General features: G+C 41.2%; 1 protein-coding gene across 1 annotated transcript in view; it reads left to right on the top strand.

Moving 5' to 3' along the window:
• Window positions 1–15,457, top strand: part of ANKFN1 (ankyrin repeat and fibronectin type III domain containing 1) — a 432,348-nt gene that overhangs the window by 26,056 nt on the left and 390,835 nt on the right. Inside the window, exon 2 of the mRNA XM_066586983.1 lies at window positions 9,313–9,523. Within this exon, the coding sequence (XP_066443080.1) occupies window positions 9,313–9,523 (211 nt within the window). The remainder of the gene's footprint in view (window positions 1–9,312; window positions 9,524–15,457) is intronic.

Below are 15,457 nucleotides of genomic sequence, written 5' to 3'. Positions count from 1 at the left end.
TATTTTTCTTGCATTAGATGGAATTTAGTTGCTATTCTAAGAAGCACAACTGAAAATGTCAAATGCCACATATCACGTAGGGTATAATGCACTAACAGTATGCCAGGGACTGCTGGTATTTTTATTCTCGAAAATATGAAATGATAGCATTAAGGATGTGTTGTAAATAGAGATGAGCGAGTATACTCGCTAAGGCACATTACTCGAGCGAGTATTGCCTTAGCCGAGTATCTTCCCGCTCGTCTCTAAAGATTCGGGGGCTGGCGCCAGTGACAGGTGAGTTGTGGCTGGGAGCTGGTTGTTAGAGAATCTCAATTAACAGCTACCTAAAGACCTTGGGTAACTGGCGGGTCCTATATATTATTACACGTAGAGGCGTAACTTGAAGCTTCTGGGCCCCAATGCAAAACCTGTAACGGGGCCTCCAACTATAATGCTTTATTCATAGTATTGGGCTCCCTATATGGAGAAGAGAGGCCTTATTTATCCCCTATAGTTATGCCAGTGATTACATGTTTCTCATCTGGTCTCATCGTTAGAGGTTGAACTGTACACATAGGTGAGACTCCTTGTCTGGATCAATTTAATGGAACTTAAAGGGGTTGTCCCGCGAAAGCAAGTGGGGGTATACACTTCTGTATGGCCATATTAATGCACTTTGTAATGTACATTGTGCATTAATTATGAGCCATACAGAAGTTATTCACGTACCTGTTCCGTTGCTAGCGTCCTCGTCTCCATGGTGCCGTCTAATTTCAGCGACTAATCTCCCGATTAGACGCGCTTGCGCAGTCTGGTCTTCTTCCTTCTTACTCGAGCGAGTATTGCCTTAGCCGAGTATCTTCCCGCTCGTCTCTAAAGATTCGGGGGCTGGCGCCAGTGACAGGTGAGTTGTGGCTGGGAGCTGGTTGTTAGAGAATCTCAATTAACAGCTACCTAAAGACCTTGGGTAACTGGCGGGTCCTATATATTATTACACGTAGAGGCGTAACTTGAAGCTTCTGGGCCCCAATGCAAAACCTGTAACGGGGCCTCCAACTATAATGCTTTATTCATAGTATTGGGCTCCCTATATGGAGAAGAGAGGCCTTATTTATCCCCTATAGTTATGCCAGTGATTACATGTTTCTCATCTGGTCTCATCGTTAGAGGTTGAACTGTACACATAGGTGAGACTCCTTGTCTGGATCAATTTAATGGAACTTAAAGGGGTTGTCCCGCGAAAGCAAGTGGGGGTATACACTTCTGTATGGCCATATTAATGCACTTTGTAATGTACATTGTGCATTAATTATGAGCCATACAGAAGTTATTCACGTACCTGTTCCGTTGCTAGCGTCCTCGTCTCCATGGTGCCGTCTAATTTCAGCGACTAATCTCCCGATTAGACGCGCTTGCGCAGTCTGGTCTTCTTCCTTCTGAATGGGGCCGCTCGTGCCGGAGAGCTGCTCCTCATAGCTCCACCCCGTCACGTGTGCCGATTCCAGCCAATCAGGAGGCTGGAATCGGCAATGGAACGCACAGAGCCCACGGTGCACCATGGGAGAAGACCTGCAGTCCACCGTGGGTGAAGATCCCGGCGGCCATCTTCGCAAGGTAAGTAAGAAGTCACCGGAGCGCGGGGATTCGGGTAAGTACTATCTGGTTTTTTTTTTAAACCCCTGCATCGGGTTTGTCTCCCCTTTAAGTTTGGTTCTCTACACCAAATTGGTGTTTGGAGAATCCAGGTATTTGTGGTGTGTGTATATATTTATTTATTGTGCTTGGAGCCCTACACTTTTTTAGCTATTGAAATAGTAAAAGTTAAGTTTTAGGAATCTCCTCAGTGACGTGCCTGTGTGAATAAGGTCCAAATCTGCGCACCCGCACAACATATTTGGTGCCTGTCTGTAAGGCCGCAGCCTCCCCAAATGGATCAACAGAGAGGTTCAGAAGATAGGGATGGTCGGCACTAAATAGGAGAACTCAGGAAATGCAAAGACGGACTGTTTGTAGAGATGAACTTTATTTGACAACACGTTTCTGTGCAGCATTGGCATCTTCATTTGACTATTGGTTAATGACTGGATGAAGGTGCCGATACAGAATAGAAACGTGCCATTTTAGCCACCAAAAATGAGTGAAAATCATTTGGTTCCACCTACTAAGCTGAGATTAATACCCAAGCACAAGATATGTTCATTTAAGTTTTCTGGATGGTGTCCCAAACCAAATATTTCCTCTTCTTAGGACCCAATAGAAGGCTTTTAAAGCTTCTGTTGTAATGTAAAGGCTTTTTTTGATAGGTCTCTAGTATTTTTTTAATCCAAGCGACGTCCTCCCTACATATTTCTGACCACAGAGGTATATGATTCCGCCATGACCGCCTTCAAAGGGTCTGGCTCCATATAGTCAGATATAGACATATAGTCCAATAATCAGAATGCTTGAAAGGCAACTTATGTCCATCTTGTACTCAACTATATGCATTTGTTGGAACCTGAGGAAAACTATTATTTTTCTTCTCAAGCACAGTGACCCAATGATGAAGGGGCATAATATAATTGTCATGCAGTATTTTAGCCTAATTTAATGGACGCATAATATAGGAAGAAAAATATACTATTAGGTGCTTTCTTACCTCAGTAAAATGAATGATGCTAGACTGGTAACCAAGTTTGTACAAGGGACTCTATTAAATACGTCATTTTCCTTTTATGTAGGTGCGTCTACCCCTTTGTGCAATAAAGATTAATCTAAAGGCCCATTTACAACATGAGGATAAGTACATACAGCAGGTTAGGTAAATATAAGATTAGGAGAGGTAAAGATTGTACACACTGACTGCAGATCTGTGAGCTATGTGAGTGCAGGGAAACTGAGCCTGTGAAGGCATTCCCTTCCCCACAGCTAAGAAAAGTCCCAGTATCCTAGTTGCTAAAGAAACTAAATGCCTAACAACAAGCAGTGGATTGCAGTGGGGCTGCACTTCATACTTCATTTACAGTGGTAAAACAAAAGATTTTAATGAAAGTATATTACAAGAGTGATGTGGCACACAGGGCATTAGAAGGGCATAATTTTGCCAGAAAATTAGGCTGGTTGTCCACGGGAGTTGCGAAGTCCCGCGGAAAATCTCTGCCACGGGAGCCACCGCCTGGGAGCAGGAGCCGCCGCCGAATCTCTGACAGTCAGCCCTATCTGATAGATAGGCTGGCCGCGGAGGATATTGGCAATTCGGAGCATGCGCAATGATTGAATCACAATGATTCTCTGCTCGTGGACAGGGGCCGGCGCTTTCCATAGCAATGCTTTGGAAAGCGTTGGTTGGCCCGATTCACCGGCGGTTTACTGCTGGCGAATACACTGCCGTGGACAGGGGGTCTTAAGCATATCTTGAAAAGCCAATCTAAATAAATATACCACAGTCCCAAAATGTATCTAAAATCTTTTGATTCTGGAAGATAATAACTCCCCCCACCCCCCGGTAATTTGATTGAAAAAAAAGTAAAAGCCTGATTGCGACAATTCCCTCCTATAGGAATAGGAAATCATCTTCAATAGGAATAGGTATTCAGAATAGTTATCATTGGTGCTTTGGCCTTTTGCAGGCAGCCACCTGACGCCAACACCACACCCAGACATCTGTAATACAGATGAATCTTCGCATTCATGTTACGACTGCAATATCTGGACCTTTTGTAGTTCTGATGACATTTACATCTCAGGAGCACATTCTATGGGCAAAAGTCTCCAGCCCACCATCAGGGCTGAGGACTTTGCTACTTCTCTTTTTTATTTTCTTTGGTTGCTGCTCTGTTAGTTGGTTCTGAGACATCGCCTCCAGACATAGAACTACTTAGCGTAGGTTATTGCAACCAGACCAGTTAGAGATTTAGTCAGGAATATTACTCCTCATCAGCCTTCAACCTATTCTGCTAGAATTAGACCTAGTGGTATTAAAGGTTATGCTATTGGAATGAGATAGGTTTGCTTTTAAATAATCTTTAGTTTACAAGATTAGGAGTACACTATTTGGGACTGCAGTAGTGTAAGAGAGATGCACTTTAGATACATCAATTCTATGATAGAAAGTGATATGTACTTTAGATGAATTACTTCTTTGATAGGGTTCCTGATGAGTTGAGTGATCAACGGAAACTCATCAAACCCAGAATCTTTCTATATCATTAGTCTATATCTCTACATCTGTTACACCTGTTGCTAATAGGAGGATCAACCTCCTTATGGTTGGTGACCTGCTCTTCTATGTTTCTCTAGGAAGCAGGATCAGTCCGTTTGAAACAATGCCACACCACCATGACACTAGATGGGTTAACTGAGTCTGGACCTACTGCGGTGCCATTAGTTCTGAGCCTATACAAATGGGGTTATATGCATAATGGTATAGACTGCATACTAAGCCTCTACTTTGGTGCTTTTCATTCACCTGGGTTGTTAGAGAATATCAATTAACAGCTACTTAAAGACCTTGGGTAACTGGCGGGTCCTATATATTATTACACACAGAGGCGTAACTTGAAGCTTCTGGGCCCCAATGCAAAACCTGTAACAGGGCCCCCAACTATAATGCTTTATGCATAGTATTGGGCTCCCTATATGGAGAAGATTGGCCTTATGGATCCCCTATAGTTATGCCAGTGATTACAAGTTGCTCATCTGGTCTCATCGTTAGAGGTGGAACTGTACACATAGGTGAGACTCCTTGTCTGGGTCAATTTATGGAACCTAAGTTTGGTTCTCTACACCAAATTGGTGTTTGTAGAATCCAGGTATTTGTGGTGTGTGTATATATTTATTTATTGTGTTTGGAGCCCTACACTTTTTTAGCTATTGAAATATTAAATGTTACGTTTTAGGAATCTCCTCAGTGACGTGCCTGTGTGAATAAGGTCTAACTGTACTAATTCCAAATCTGCGCACCCGCACAACATATTTGGTGCCTGTCTGTAAGGCCGCAGCCTACCCTAATGGATCAGCAGGTAGTCACCATGTGAAGAACCAGCAGAGACGTTCAGAAGATAGGGATGGTCGGCACTAAATAGGAGAACTCAGGAAATGCAAAGACGGACTGTTTGCAGAGATGAACTTTATTTCGCAACACGTTTCTGTGCAGCATTGGCATCTTCATTTGACTATTGGTTAATGACTGGATGAAGGTGCCGATACAGAATAGACACGTGCAATTTTAGCCACCAAAAATGAGTGAAAATCATTTGGTTCCACCTACTAAGCTGAGATTAATACCCAAGCACAAGATATGTTCATTTAAGTTTTCTGGATGGTGTCCCAAACCAAATATTTCCTCTTCTTAGGACCCAATAGAAGGCTTTTGAAGCTTCTGTTGTGATGTAAAGGCTTTTTTTGATAGGTCTCTAGTATTTTTTTAATCCAAGCGACGTCCTCCCTACATATTTCTGACCACAGAGGTATATGATTCCGCCATGACCGCCTTCAAAGGGTCTGGCTCCATATAGTCAGATATAGACATATAGTCCAATAATCAGGGTGCTTGAACGGCAACTTATGTCCATCTTGTACTCAACTATATGCATTTGTTGGAACCTGAGGAAGACTATTATTTTTCTTCTCAAGCACAGTGACCCAATGATGAAGGGGCATAATATAATTGTCATGCAGTATTTTAGCCTAATTTAATGGACTTATAAGATAGTGAGAAAAATATACTATTAGGTGCTTTCTTACCTCAGTAAAATGAATGATGTTAGACTGGTAACCAAGTTTGTACAAGGGACTCTATTAAATACGTCATTTTCCTTTTATGTAGGTGTGTCTACCCCTTTGTGCAATAAAGATCAATCTAAAGGCCCATTTACAGCATAAAGATAAGTACATACAGCAGGTTAGGTCAATATAAGATCAGGAGAGGTAAAGATTGTACACACTGACTGCAGATCTGTGAGCTATGTGAGTGCAGGGAAACTGAGCCTGTGAAAAGTCCCAGTATCCTAGTTGCTAAAGAAACTAAATGCCTAACAACAAGCAGTGGATTGCAGTGGGGCTGCACTTCATACTTCATTTACAGTGGTAAAACAAAACATTTTAATGAAAGTATATTACAAGAGTGATGTGGCACACAGGGCATTAGAAGGACGTAATTTTGTCAGAAAGTAAAAGCCTGATTGCGACAATTCCTGCCCCCTGTAGGAATAGGAAATTATCTTCAATAGGAATAGGTATTCAGAATAGTTATCATTGGTGCTTTGGCCTTTTACAAGCAGCCACCTGACGCCCACACCACACCCAGACATCTGTAACACAGATGAATCTTTGCATTCATGTTATGACTGCAATATCTGGACCTTTTGCAGTTCTGATAACCATAGAACCCTGAAGTGCTATAATACAATTGTATTACACAAGTCGAAGGGGCCTTATTCTGAAAGAGTCTCTAAAGAATGACTGTATCGGGAAGATTCCCAGTAAATAGCACCTGAACACAAGTCTATCAAGAGAATAAGTACAAAGTCTTTGTGCGTCTTTCCCTTTTCTACTTCATTGACTTCACCTCTTTTGTTCTTTGTTGTGTCATATGGCTCTTGTATAGTTTATACCCAGTCATCTATGGGAGGAAGGAAATTCATAACAGCGTATCTTTAGGTTGGGTTACAGTTTAGCATGGTTTGCACATGTTCTGCTCATTACTTTAAAGTTGCCATTACACAGTTTGCTCATAGTTTATACATGTTCAAGACCATTAACAAATTGTGATGGAGGATCTTCGAATGTTGAAAACCTTATCTGGAAAGTAATCCAGGTTAAATATAGAAACAGATGAGTCTGACTACTACTGTGGTTTAAGGCTACAGTATACAAACCTAATTATTTCTGACTTATGCCCAAGGAAAGGAAACAATAAAGGGTTCGAATGATGATACTAAATAAATTACTGTGATTGCGGAGGAATGGCTGAGGGGAAATGCAAACACAACGCGATACCACATTTAAGCTGATTACAAACTTTATTTAGAACCAAAATCTAAATATTACAAAGTTCTTCTGAGATACCAATGTCCTTTTATCAAAGAAAAGGCTATTATGGGAGCTTCTGAGAGATTGCAGTTTCAGATCAGCATGGCTTAACCCTTTGCAATCCAATTTTGGATTCAGGGTTTCCTAGGGGGTTTTCTCTTTCTGCCATTATACAATGGCGCCATCTGTTGGCTAGAGACAGTACTGCAGTATGGGACAAGTGGGAAAGGCCCCCCGACAACAGAGAGACCATTAATGTACAGTAAGAATACTCTCCTGGACGTCTTCTGACAGCGGAGCTGTACAGACTTCAATCAAAATGTCTTTAGACATCAGACAGTGGATTGGAAAGGGTGTAAGGGGTTCTCCCACGAAAGACATTCATCACCTATCCACAGGATGGGTGATAAAGGTTTGATCGCTGAGGGTCCAACTTCTGAAACTCCCTGAAATCCCAAGTATGGCGGACTCTGAACGCCCCTTGCGAATGGAGTGGTGATGCGCTCTACTATGGGAGTGAGGGAAATCGATGAGCTTGGCTATTTCTCTCACTCCCATATAAGTGAGTGGTGGTGGTGATGTATGAACATTGCCTCTCCATTCACATCGACCACTGCTTGGGATTGGTGGAGGTCTCAGCAGTAGGATCCCCTGTGATCAGACATTTATTCCCTAGACCCTGACATAGAGGATAAATTAGTGTGAAAATAAGCTGGGTACATTTTTTCTTTATACAAGTCTTTGAAATTGGTCAGATAACTGATGCACTTTCTAAAATTGCATCAGTTTGCATTACTTTAAATCATAGAATGGTAGAGTTGGAAATCACTATAACTATATTATTTCTAGCAAAGTTGGATGACAGAGAGCTTTATAAAGTATGGGGGGAGGCACTCATTACATTTTTCCACTGGGCCACCAATGTGTTACAATGTTCCTGTCTCTAGAGGTCTAGGGTTAATATTGATATTTAGTGTTGAGTGAATTGAACCAGTTGAACCCTGTTTTGGTCAAATCTTGTTAAAAGTTTGAACCTTAGGTGATTTGACCTGATCGAACCTAGGAGTTATGGCTCTCCTGTAGCTCAGCAGTTGGCACTATTGCCTTGCAGTGTTGGGGTCCTCGGTTCAAATCTGGCAACATCTGAATGGAGTTTGTATGTTCTCCCTGTGTTTCATGATAATCACCTTTATTTACATAGCCCATACATATTAGTCAGCCCTTTACATCACCTGATATTTTCTGTCCCCTCCGGGGCTCACAATCTGTTTTAAGCTATTAGTATGTTTTTCTAGAGTGGGAGGAAATCTACACAAACACAAGGTGAAAATATAAACTTCATGCAGATATTGCCCCGATTTTATCAAAATGGGGTATTTTGGCGTTAGAAAAAAATTCCTTGAGACCCATTTATGGATTCCTAATAACTATGTATAAATATATCAGGGACAGCACAGAGATCTCTCCCATCATCTATTTATCCCAGGACTGTCACTGTAACCAGGAGACATCCTCTACGTCTAGAGGAAAGAAGGTTTCTACACTGACATAGAAGGGGGTTCTTTACTGTAAGAGCAGTGAGACTATGGAACTCTCAGCCTGAGAAGGTGGTGTTGGTGAACTTGATAAAAGAGTTTAAGAGGAGCCTGGATCCCTTTCTTGGGCTAATTATTGACTATGTTATAGTCACTAATTATTTCATAAGGGTAAGTGATCCAGGGATTATTCCAATTGCCAGATTGGAGTCGGAAGGATTTTTTTTCCCCTTAAATTGGGAAAATTGGCTTCTACCTGATTGGCGTTTTTTGCCTTCCTCTGGATCAACATTGGGGAAAAAGTAGGCTGAACTGCATGGACATGTGTCTTTTTTCGGCCTTACATACTAATTTAATATATGTTATATATGTTATTTTATTAGGCTTTCAGAAAAGCAGAATGCACAAACAGAGCGGAAAGAGACAGAGAACAAGAGAAAGAATGTAACCGCATAGTGATGCCGTTTTATATGCCATTCAATGTCTGTGGAAAGCTGATTGATGTTATCCATGAAAATTGTAATGAGAGCCATTATGTCTAACTCCAAAACAACTGAATATAGTGTTTAAAGGGTTCACATAAGAGGACAATCCGGAGAAACGATGTGTCCTCTACATTGCATATGTGAAATGATAATTTCGCATATAGTAGAATCCCATTGGTCCCCTCCAAAACGGAAATTGTTACAGTTAATCAAGTGTTTAATTGGTTTTAATTACAGCTGTTATCGTAGTTTGTCACATTGGATAACAGTTGTCATGTTGGGTTTTTCTTTTGCAACAGAACTTCCAGTGCAATGAAGCCATGTTTGAGGCAGTTGAGCAGCAGGATCTGGAGGCTGTCCAGATTCTTATTTATCAGTACACAGCTGAGGAATTGGACCTTAATACACCCAACAGTGAAGGACTAACGCCCTTGGACATTGCCATCATGACAAATAACGTGCCTATTGCAAGGACCCTTCTGAAAGCTGGAGCACGGGAAAGTCCACATTGTAAGTAACCTGAATTTTCTGATGCCTTATGCAAATAGCAATGCACAATAGAAGAGTCGCACTATATGGTGAGACCAATATACAGTAGCTCAAAGGACATTCGTTTAGTTTTAAACTGAGTGTCAAACTTTTAACATAATGGGGGAGGTTTCCTATTCAAAATGCACAAGAATTATAGCTTAGGTGATGGACCTATTACTGTATATATGGAGGGACCTGCCAATCTGTGGCTGGACAGGAATGGAGGGTTGGATACAGAGGTGTAACTTGAAGCCCAATGCAAAACCTGTAACAGGGCCCCAACTATAATGCTTTATTCATAGTACTGGGCTCCCTATATGGAGAAGAGAAGTCCTATGGGCCCCTAAGGCTCCTGGGCCCGGGTGCAACCGCATCTCCTGCATCCTCTATAGTTACACCCCTGGTTGGATATCATGCATATCATTGGACTCATCTTTAGCAGTCCTCGCTGTACACTGCAAAGTCTTACACTAAGTAATGAAAAACTGCTGCCCTAACCCACATAAGTGACATCCTGCAGAAATCTATGGGGGGATTCAAAAACCTATTTAAACCAGAATTCTGGCATAAAAAAGTTGTGACTTTTCTGTTTTTCATGATGCCCTTACTAGGAACTGGTGAAAATTACCTGCCGTAGATTTCAGATAGTGGCGCATGTCCATGCCAAGATGTGCCACATACAATAAGAGCCTGCGCCTCATTATAATTCGGAAATGTTACACGTATCTAAGATCAACGTGTTTTACTGGAAAGAAATTGGTGACTTTTCTGCTTTTTGTTCTGCCCTTGGCACTTTGCAAAAAAAAAATGTAGGTGGGGCTTGATGGGAGGAGGCGGGGTGAGCCGTGGCCTGTGAAATTCACTGTAGTTTATGTCAGAAACTGCCATAAATTATAACACAAATCTATATCGGATATTACCTGCCATAGATTTTAGAAGATATCGCATGGCCATCCCAAAATGCGCCAAATTCTTGGCGCATCTTACACTGTCATAACTTATCTAAACTTGATCTGTAAAAGACCAGTCTTAGATTATTGTTCACATGTACTTGTACATGAACATGTCTATGTATAGTATTGTACTGCTTGTGCACACAAGACTAGTTCACACACGTGTGCGCAAAACACCCTTTCCATGGAATAAAAGGTTAATTAGCCTAATGAGTCCGAGACGTGTTTTTCCCTGCATGTTACGCAGTGTTTAATGCTCCCCCTTGGGTATTTGTGCACCTCTCATAGACTTTTATGGGACCCTTGCTGCGCAAAACGCAGGAAAATAGAGCATGTCCTACTTTTTACCAAATGCACATGGAAAACACCTTCATGAGGACAAGCCCATTGAAGTCAATGGGTTCTATTCTCTGTGTTTAGCGTGCAAATATTTCCCTTGCTCAAAAACACACACATATATGCCTGTGTGAGGAAGCCCTTCGACAGAGAAGCCCTTTAACCAATCAGTATGTTTTTGGTTTGTTTTTAATGGAGGATAAACCAGGGTATGCGGTCACGTGATCGCCGTTATCCAGTGGATAACGCCGATCATGTAAAGTTTAAAAAAAATGTTTAAAAGGTTAAAGCTTCACCTCCTCTCACAGATTGGATCTGTGATGAAATTACTTACCTATGGCCCACTGATTTGTCCCCCGACAAGATCTTTATCCAAGGACCTTACCCTGGCTACTGCACATGTGCCCATCGAGAAAAGGGCAGAGGCATGTGCAAAAGCCGGGAATTGCCCGGGAAATTTATAATATCCCTGCTCCTGGCTACCAAAGGTAGCTGAGAGCCTTCAGATTTCACAGGGGGTCGTGGTATGCAGTCCCTGGTCACGTGATCGCTGGTGGGGGGTAAACTGCTTTCAGTTTGGGCCCTGTTGTGCACACAGACATAATATTAGGGCCACAATGGGTATGTTTCTGTACACAGGACAAACAGGGGTATCCACTTTGGGGTGCAAATCCTCATTTTTATGTGCACTGTAGAGAAAAATATGTCTTTAAAATGACATATTTGCAAAAATATGATTATTTTTCTCCCCTAAATTGCATTAACTCCTGAAAAAAACTGGAGTAAAATAGTCCTGACACCCCTTAGTGAATACATTAAGGGGTGTCCTTTTTAAGTGGGGTAATTTGTGGGGGCATCTATCATTCTGACACATATGAGTCTTTGCAGTGTTGGTTTGGTGAAGGATAACAAAATGTTCCTCAAAATTTTAACAATTAATGTCAAGTTTGTACGTCTCCTAAATGGTTTAAAAAACTAAAGTTTTTCCAATGTGCTTCCAGAATAAAGTAAACAGATGTGAATATATATCTGATCAAAATGTGCACAGTATGTTTGCACATATTTAAGATATTGCAGTTGAAAATGTGAAAAAATGAAAATGTTTTCAAATTTTTTTCAATTTTGGCGCTTTTAGTAAATATACACAAATCGGTCTATTTTTACCACCTAAGTGAAGTACAATATGGGGTGAAAAAAATGTGTCGAAATTACTTGGTGTTGCGGCGGTTCTGGGATTGCTGCCTTGCTGATAGTCGGTTGTTTGGTTTGGAGATGTTTCTACCTCTTCTGGCTTTGTTGGGTATGGTATTAGGTGTGACATGCTTAGTCGCACCTGTGGGTAATTATCAGGGCTATTTAGCTTGGCCTGATACTGAGATGAGTTGCTGTTGACTTTCATTCTCTCTCTGGCTGGGCTAGCAGCCATAGCTTGGTCCTGGGCCTCTCAGTTATCTGTGTATCAATTGCTCTTGTTTGCCTTCTAACTTTTGGTTTCTTGAGTTATTACCCTTTCCCACAAAGGGTCAACTAGGGGCCGAGACATGCGGTCAGGGCCATCCTTATCGGGATGATTGTCCTGCTTTCAGGCAGGTTCCTCCCCTGAGTTTAGTTATATAGACAGAGTTTCAAGTTTTTTGTTCTGTTTTGTTTTATCACTATTTGTTTGCAGATGTGGGAGATCTGTGGGTGGCATATCCAGCACGTCCTGATTGAATGTAACATTTGAACATGCAAAACCTTTACGGAGTTATTCCATGTTAAAGTGACATGTCAGATTTCCAAAATTTGGCCTGGTCAATAAGGCGCAAATAGACTTGGTCAGTAAAGGGTTAAAGAAAGAAAGACAGAATTACCTGTAGCTGAGCGGTTTTCTAGTCATTGACACAACATAGAACATATGATAGTTACTATATTAAAAGCCAATTTCAAATCTGAACATAACAGAAGAATTTGGGAGTACGAGTTTATAACCTTTTACACTATCAAGACCATAATTAATATCAAAGATGGCTTCATGCATCACTGGACATTATGAGAAATCTATAGCACAGATAACACACAGACCGGGTGACCCCCTAACACCAATTTAGAGACCATAAACCCTTCACATTCGATATCTGTTGACTAATTAGGTATTTATTCCTCTAATCATTCTGTTCTGATTTTGTTTTAAGTACAAATTAATCACATCATGTCTGTGCCTTTTTATATGTATGTGTGTATATATATATGTATGCGTCTTCGGAGCTATTCCATTATGCCTGAGGAAGAACCTTAAGTAGGTTGAAAAGCTCGCTACAACATGTCTCTTGGTTAGCCATTAAAAGGTATCATATCTACGAGATTACTTGGTGTCTCTTTGCTGAGAATAACACATTTTGTTGTATGTGAAACCTGTTAAGCGCTGGCTAATGAGCTGATTAAATATTTTTACATAAGGCAAAAGATGATATGAGATGTTCTATTACAAGTGGCTTTTGATGTGATACATTATTAACCAATGCATTCATTGTAGAGTTACTTTATCCATGTCTCTTGTCTTAATATGTCTGAAACATTCAGATATAGAAAAGAATGTTTTACAGCAGAAAATAGCAATACGGCAGATGCTGCGCTTATCTGTTGGTGAAACAGTGAGGGATCCAATATTTCTAGTTCAAATGAGAATCGGCAGACTTCCAGTATTAGTTAAGTGCTTTCTGCATTGTTTCTTAAGCATTCCTTTATGTTTTCCCGATTGACATTCAGAAGATAATCAGTCTGGTATTCTGTTCTTCTCCTACCTGTTTGCTCGCCTCTTCAGCTTTTTCAGTATTTTCCTTATTGAAAATGGTAAGCATGAGCACAATATAGCTATCACAATAACGCCTGAAGAACATCCGTGCTAACCGTATAGTTATCCACACACATAGCGAAGGGGATTGGTCGCCATTAGCAACATAACTTGCTATGTTATATAGGTGTATAGCTATGATATATATATATATATATATATATATATATATATATATATATATATATCACAGCTTTAATAGCCCAAAATTGTAAAAATAGAAAGTAACTCCAAACTTACAAAAAGAAAATAAGCACACCAATGAAAAAAAACAAAAAAACAAAACAAATGATGTTGTATCACCTAAGTGTTCGTCGTGTCCAAAAAGTTTCCACACTAGGCAAATCCAGTGATTATGGCTGCAATAGCTATGACTCCTCCCTGCACTCATCTCTATGATCAAACAGGAAGCTGAACGATCAGTGTTCTGTATAGAGATTTGTCACTATTGGGGGTGGAGGGGGGGGGGCATGTTATGAGAGGGGAGCAGTAATAAGGGCATGGAGAGCAGTGTGTGCAGCAGAGGGTATCATAAGGGGTAGTCTGGGAAAGAAATGATATAATGGGGCTTGCTTTATTGTTTAAATATGGCTGTATTCTATGTAGTCTGTCTTTTTAAGAGGAAGAGGGTGCTAGGTGCCACGGACTCTGGGTGGGAAACTACTAACCGGAAGCCGGGAGGTGGGCAGAGCAAGGTCTACATCAGGCTGTGAAGATATGTGAGTACATGTCTCAGAGTGTCTTCTACAGAGCTGGTGATTGATAAATTGACAAAAGAGTTACCCTACGGGCGTGAGACATGAACCAGTGAACTTTTTTGCAAAGAAAAGTTTTCGAGCCTTCCGCTTCCCTTGTACCTTCCCTCCTCTGGTTCGACCAAATTGAACTCACTGCTGTCAGAGAATGAACCTGGTTACCAGGTTAGACTTGCCTATAACCAGTTGCACAGGAGTTACAGATTTGCAAAAGACTAGAAAAGACTATTACCTCGGCCCAGAATATATACACACCGGCCCAGTAACGGCCAATAATGAACCTTCCCTCGGTGACGGAGAAGTGCTCTTTATGCCTATTGTTACTTATTGCACATATATTAAAGTTTCTGTATGCTCAGGAAAATATCCCCAGCATCCTTCACAATACTGTGAGGCCCTCCAAGAAACAGGTTTGGTCGGATCTAGGCCATAAGGCCATGCTGGCATCACCTACCTCTTACATAGACCGAGTAAATATGGTAACCCTGCAAGAGCTGGGCCCCTCTCTACTGGACCTGCTCAAACGAGTAAGGGTGAACCACATCTTGCACCTAGTGCCCATCTACAATGAGAGCATGGGGAGCAGTCTGCGTAACAAAGGGGTATTATGGCGAGCAGTCTGCCACGATTAGCTGATTGATATGATTATTGATTGATATGATTGATGATATTGGTAAAATAATTGGCCCACCTTCGTAAACTCTTCTAAAACTGTGTTTTCACTAAAATTGTATTTTTCCAATGAGGTCTTCTATAAGAAAAACGTGATACAAGATAAACAATGAAGCACTGATTCTTAAAGCTGAAGGGTTAATCATGGCCAATACGACCCCAACCCCCCTTGAACATGTCTTTTTCTCTTTTTTTTGCTTGCATCGCTAATGCATACAGCACAAAGCTTCTTTAATAGAGAATAACCGTGCAGAGCTGCCTTACGGATCGAAATCAGGAAATGCTGTTAGTCAGTGGACAGGCTGGAGCCAGCTGTCAGAGGCTACCGAATCCTCAGTGGGCTGTGCCACTAACTGAGCCTGGG

This window comes from Eleutherodactylus coqui, chromosome 13 (genome assembly GCF_035609145.1).
Source record: "Eleutherodactylus coqui strain aEleCoq1 chromosome 13, aEleCoq1.hap1, whole genome shotgun sequence".
Lineage (NCBI taxonomy): Eukaryota > Metazoa > Chordata > Amphibia > Anura > Eleutherodactylidae > Eleutherodactylus > Eleutherodactylus coqui.
The sequence above is the reverse complement of the archived record's forward strand: the minus strand, read 5'-3'. Positions and strand labels throughout refer to the sequence as shown.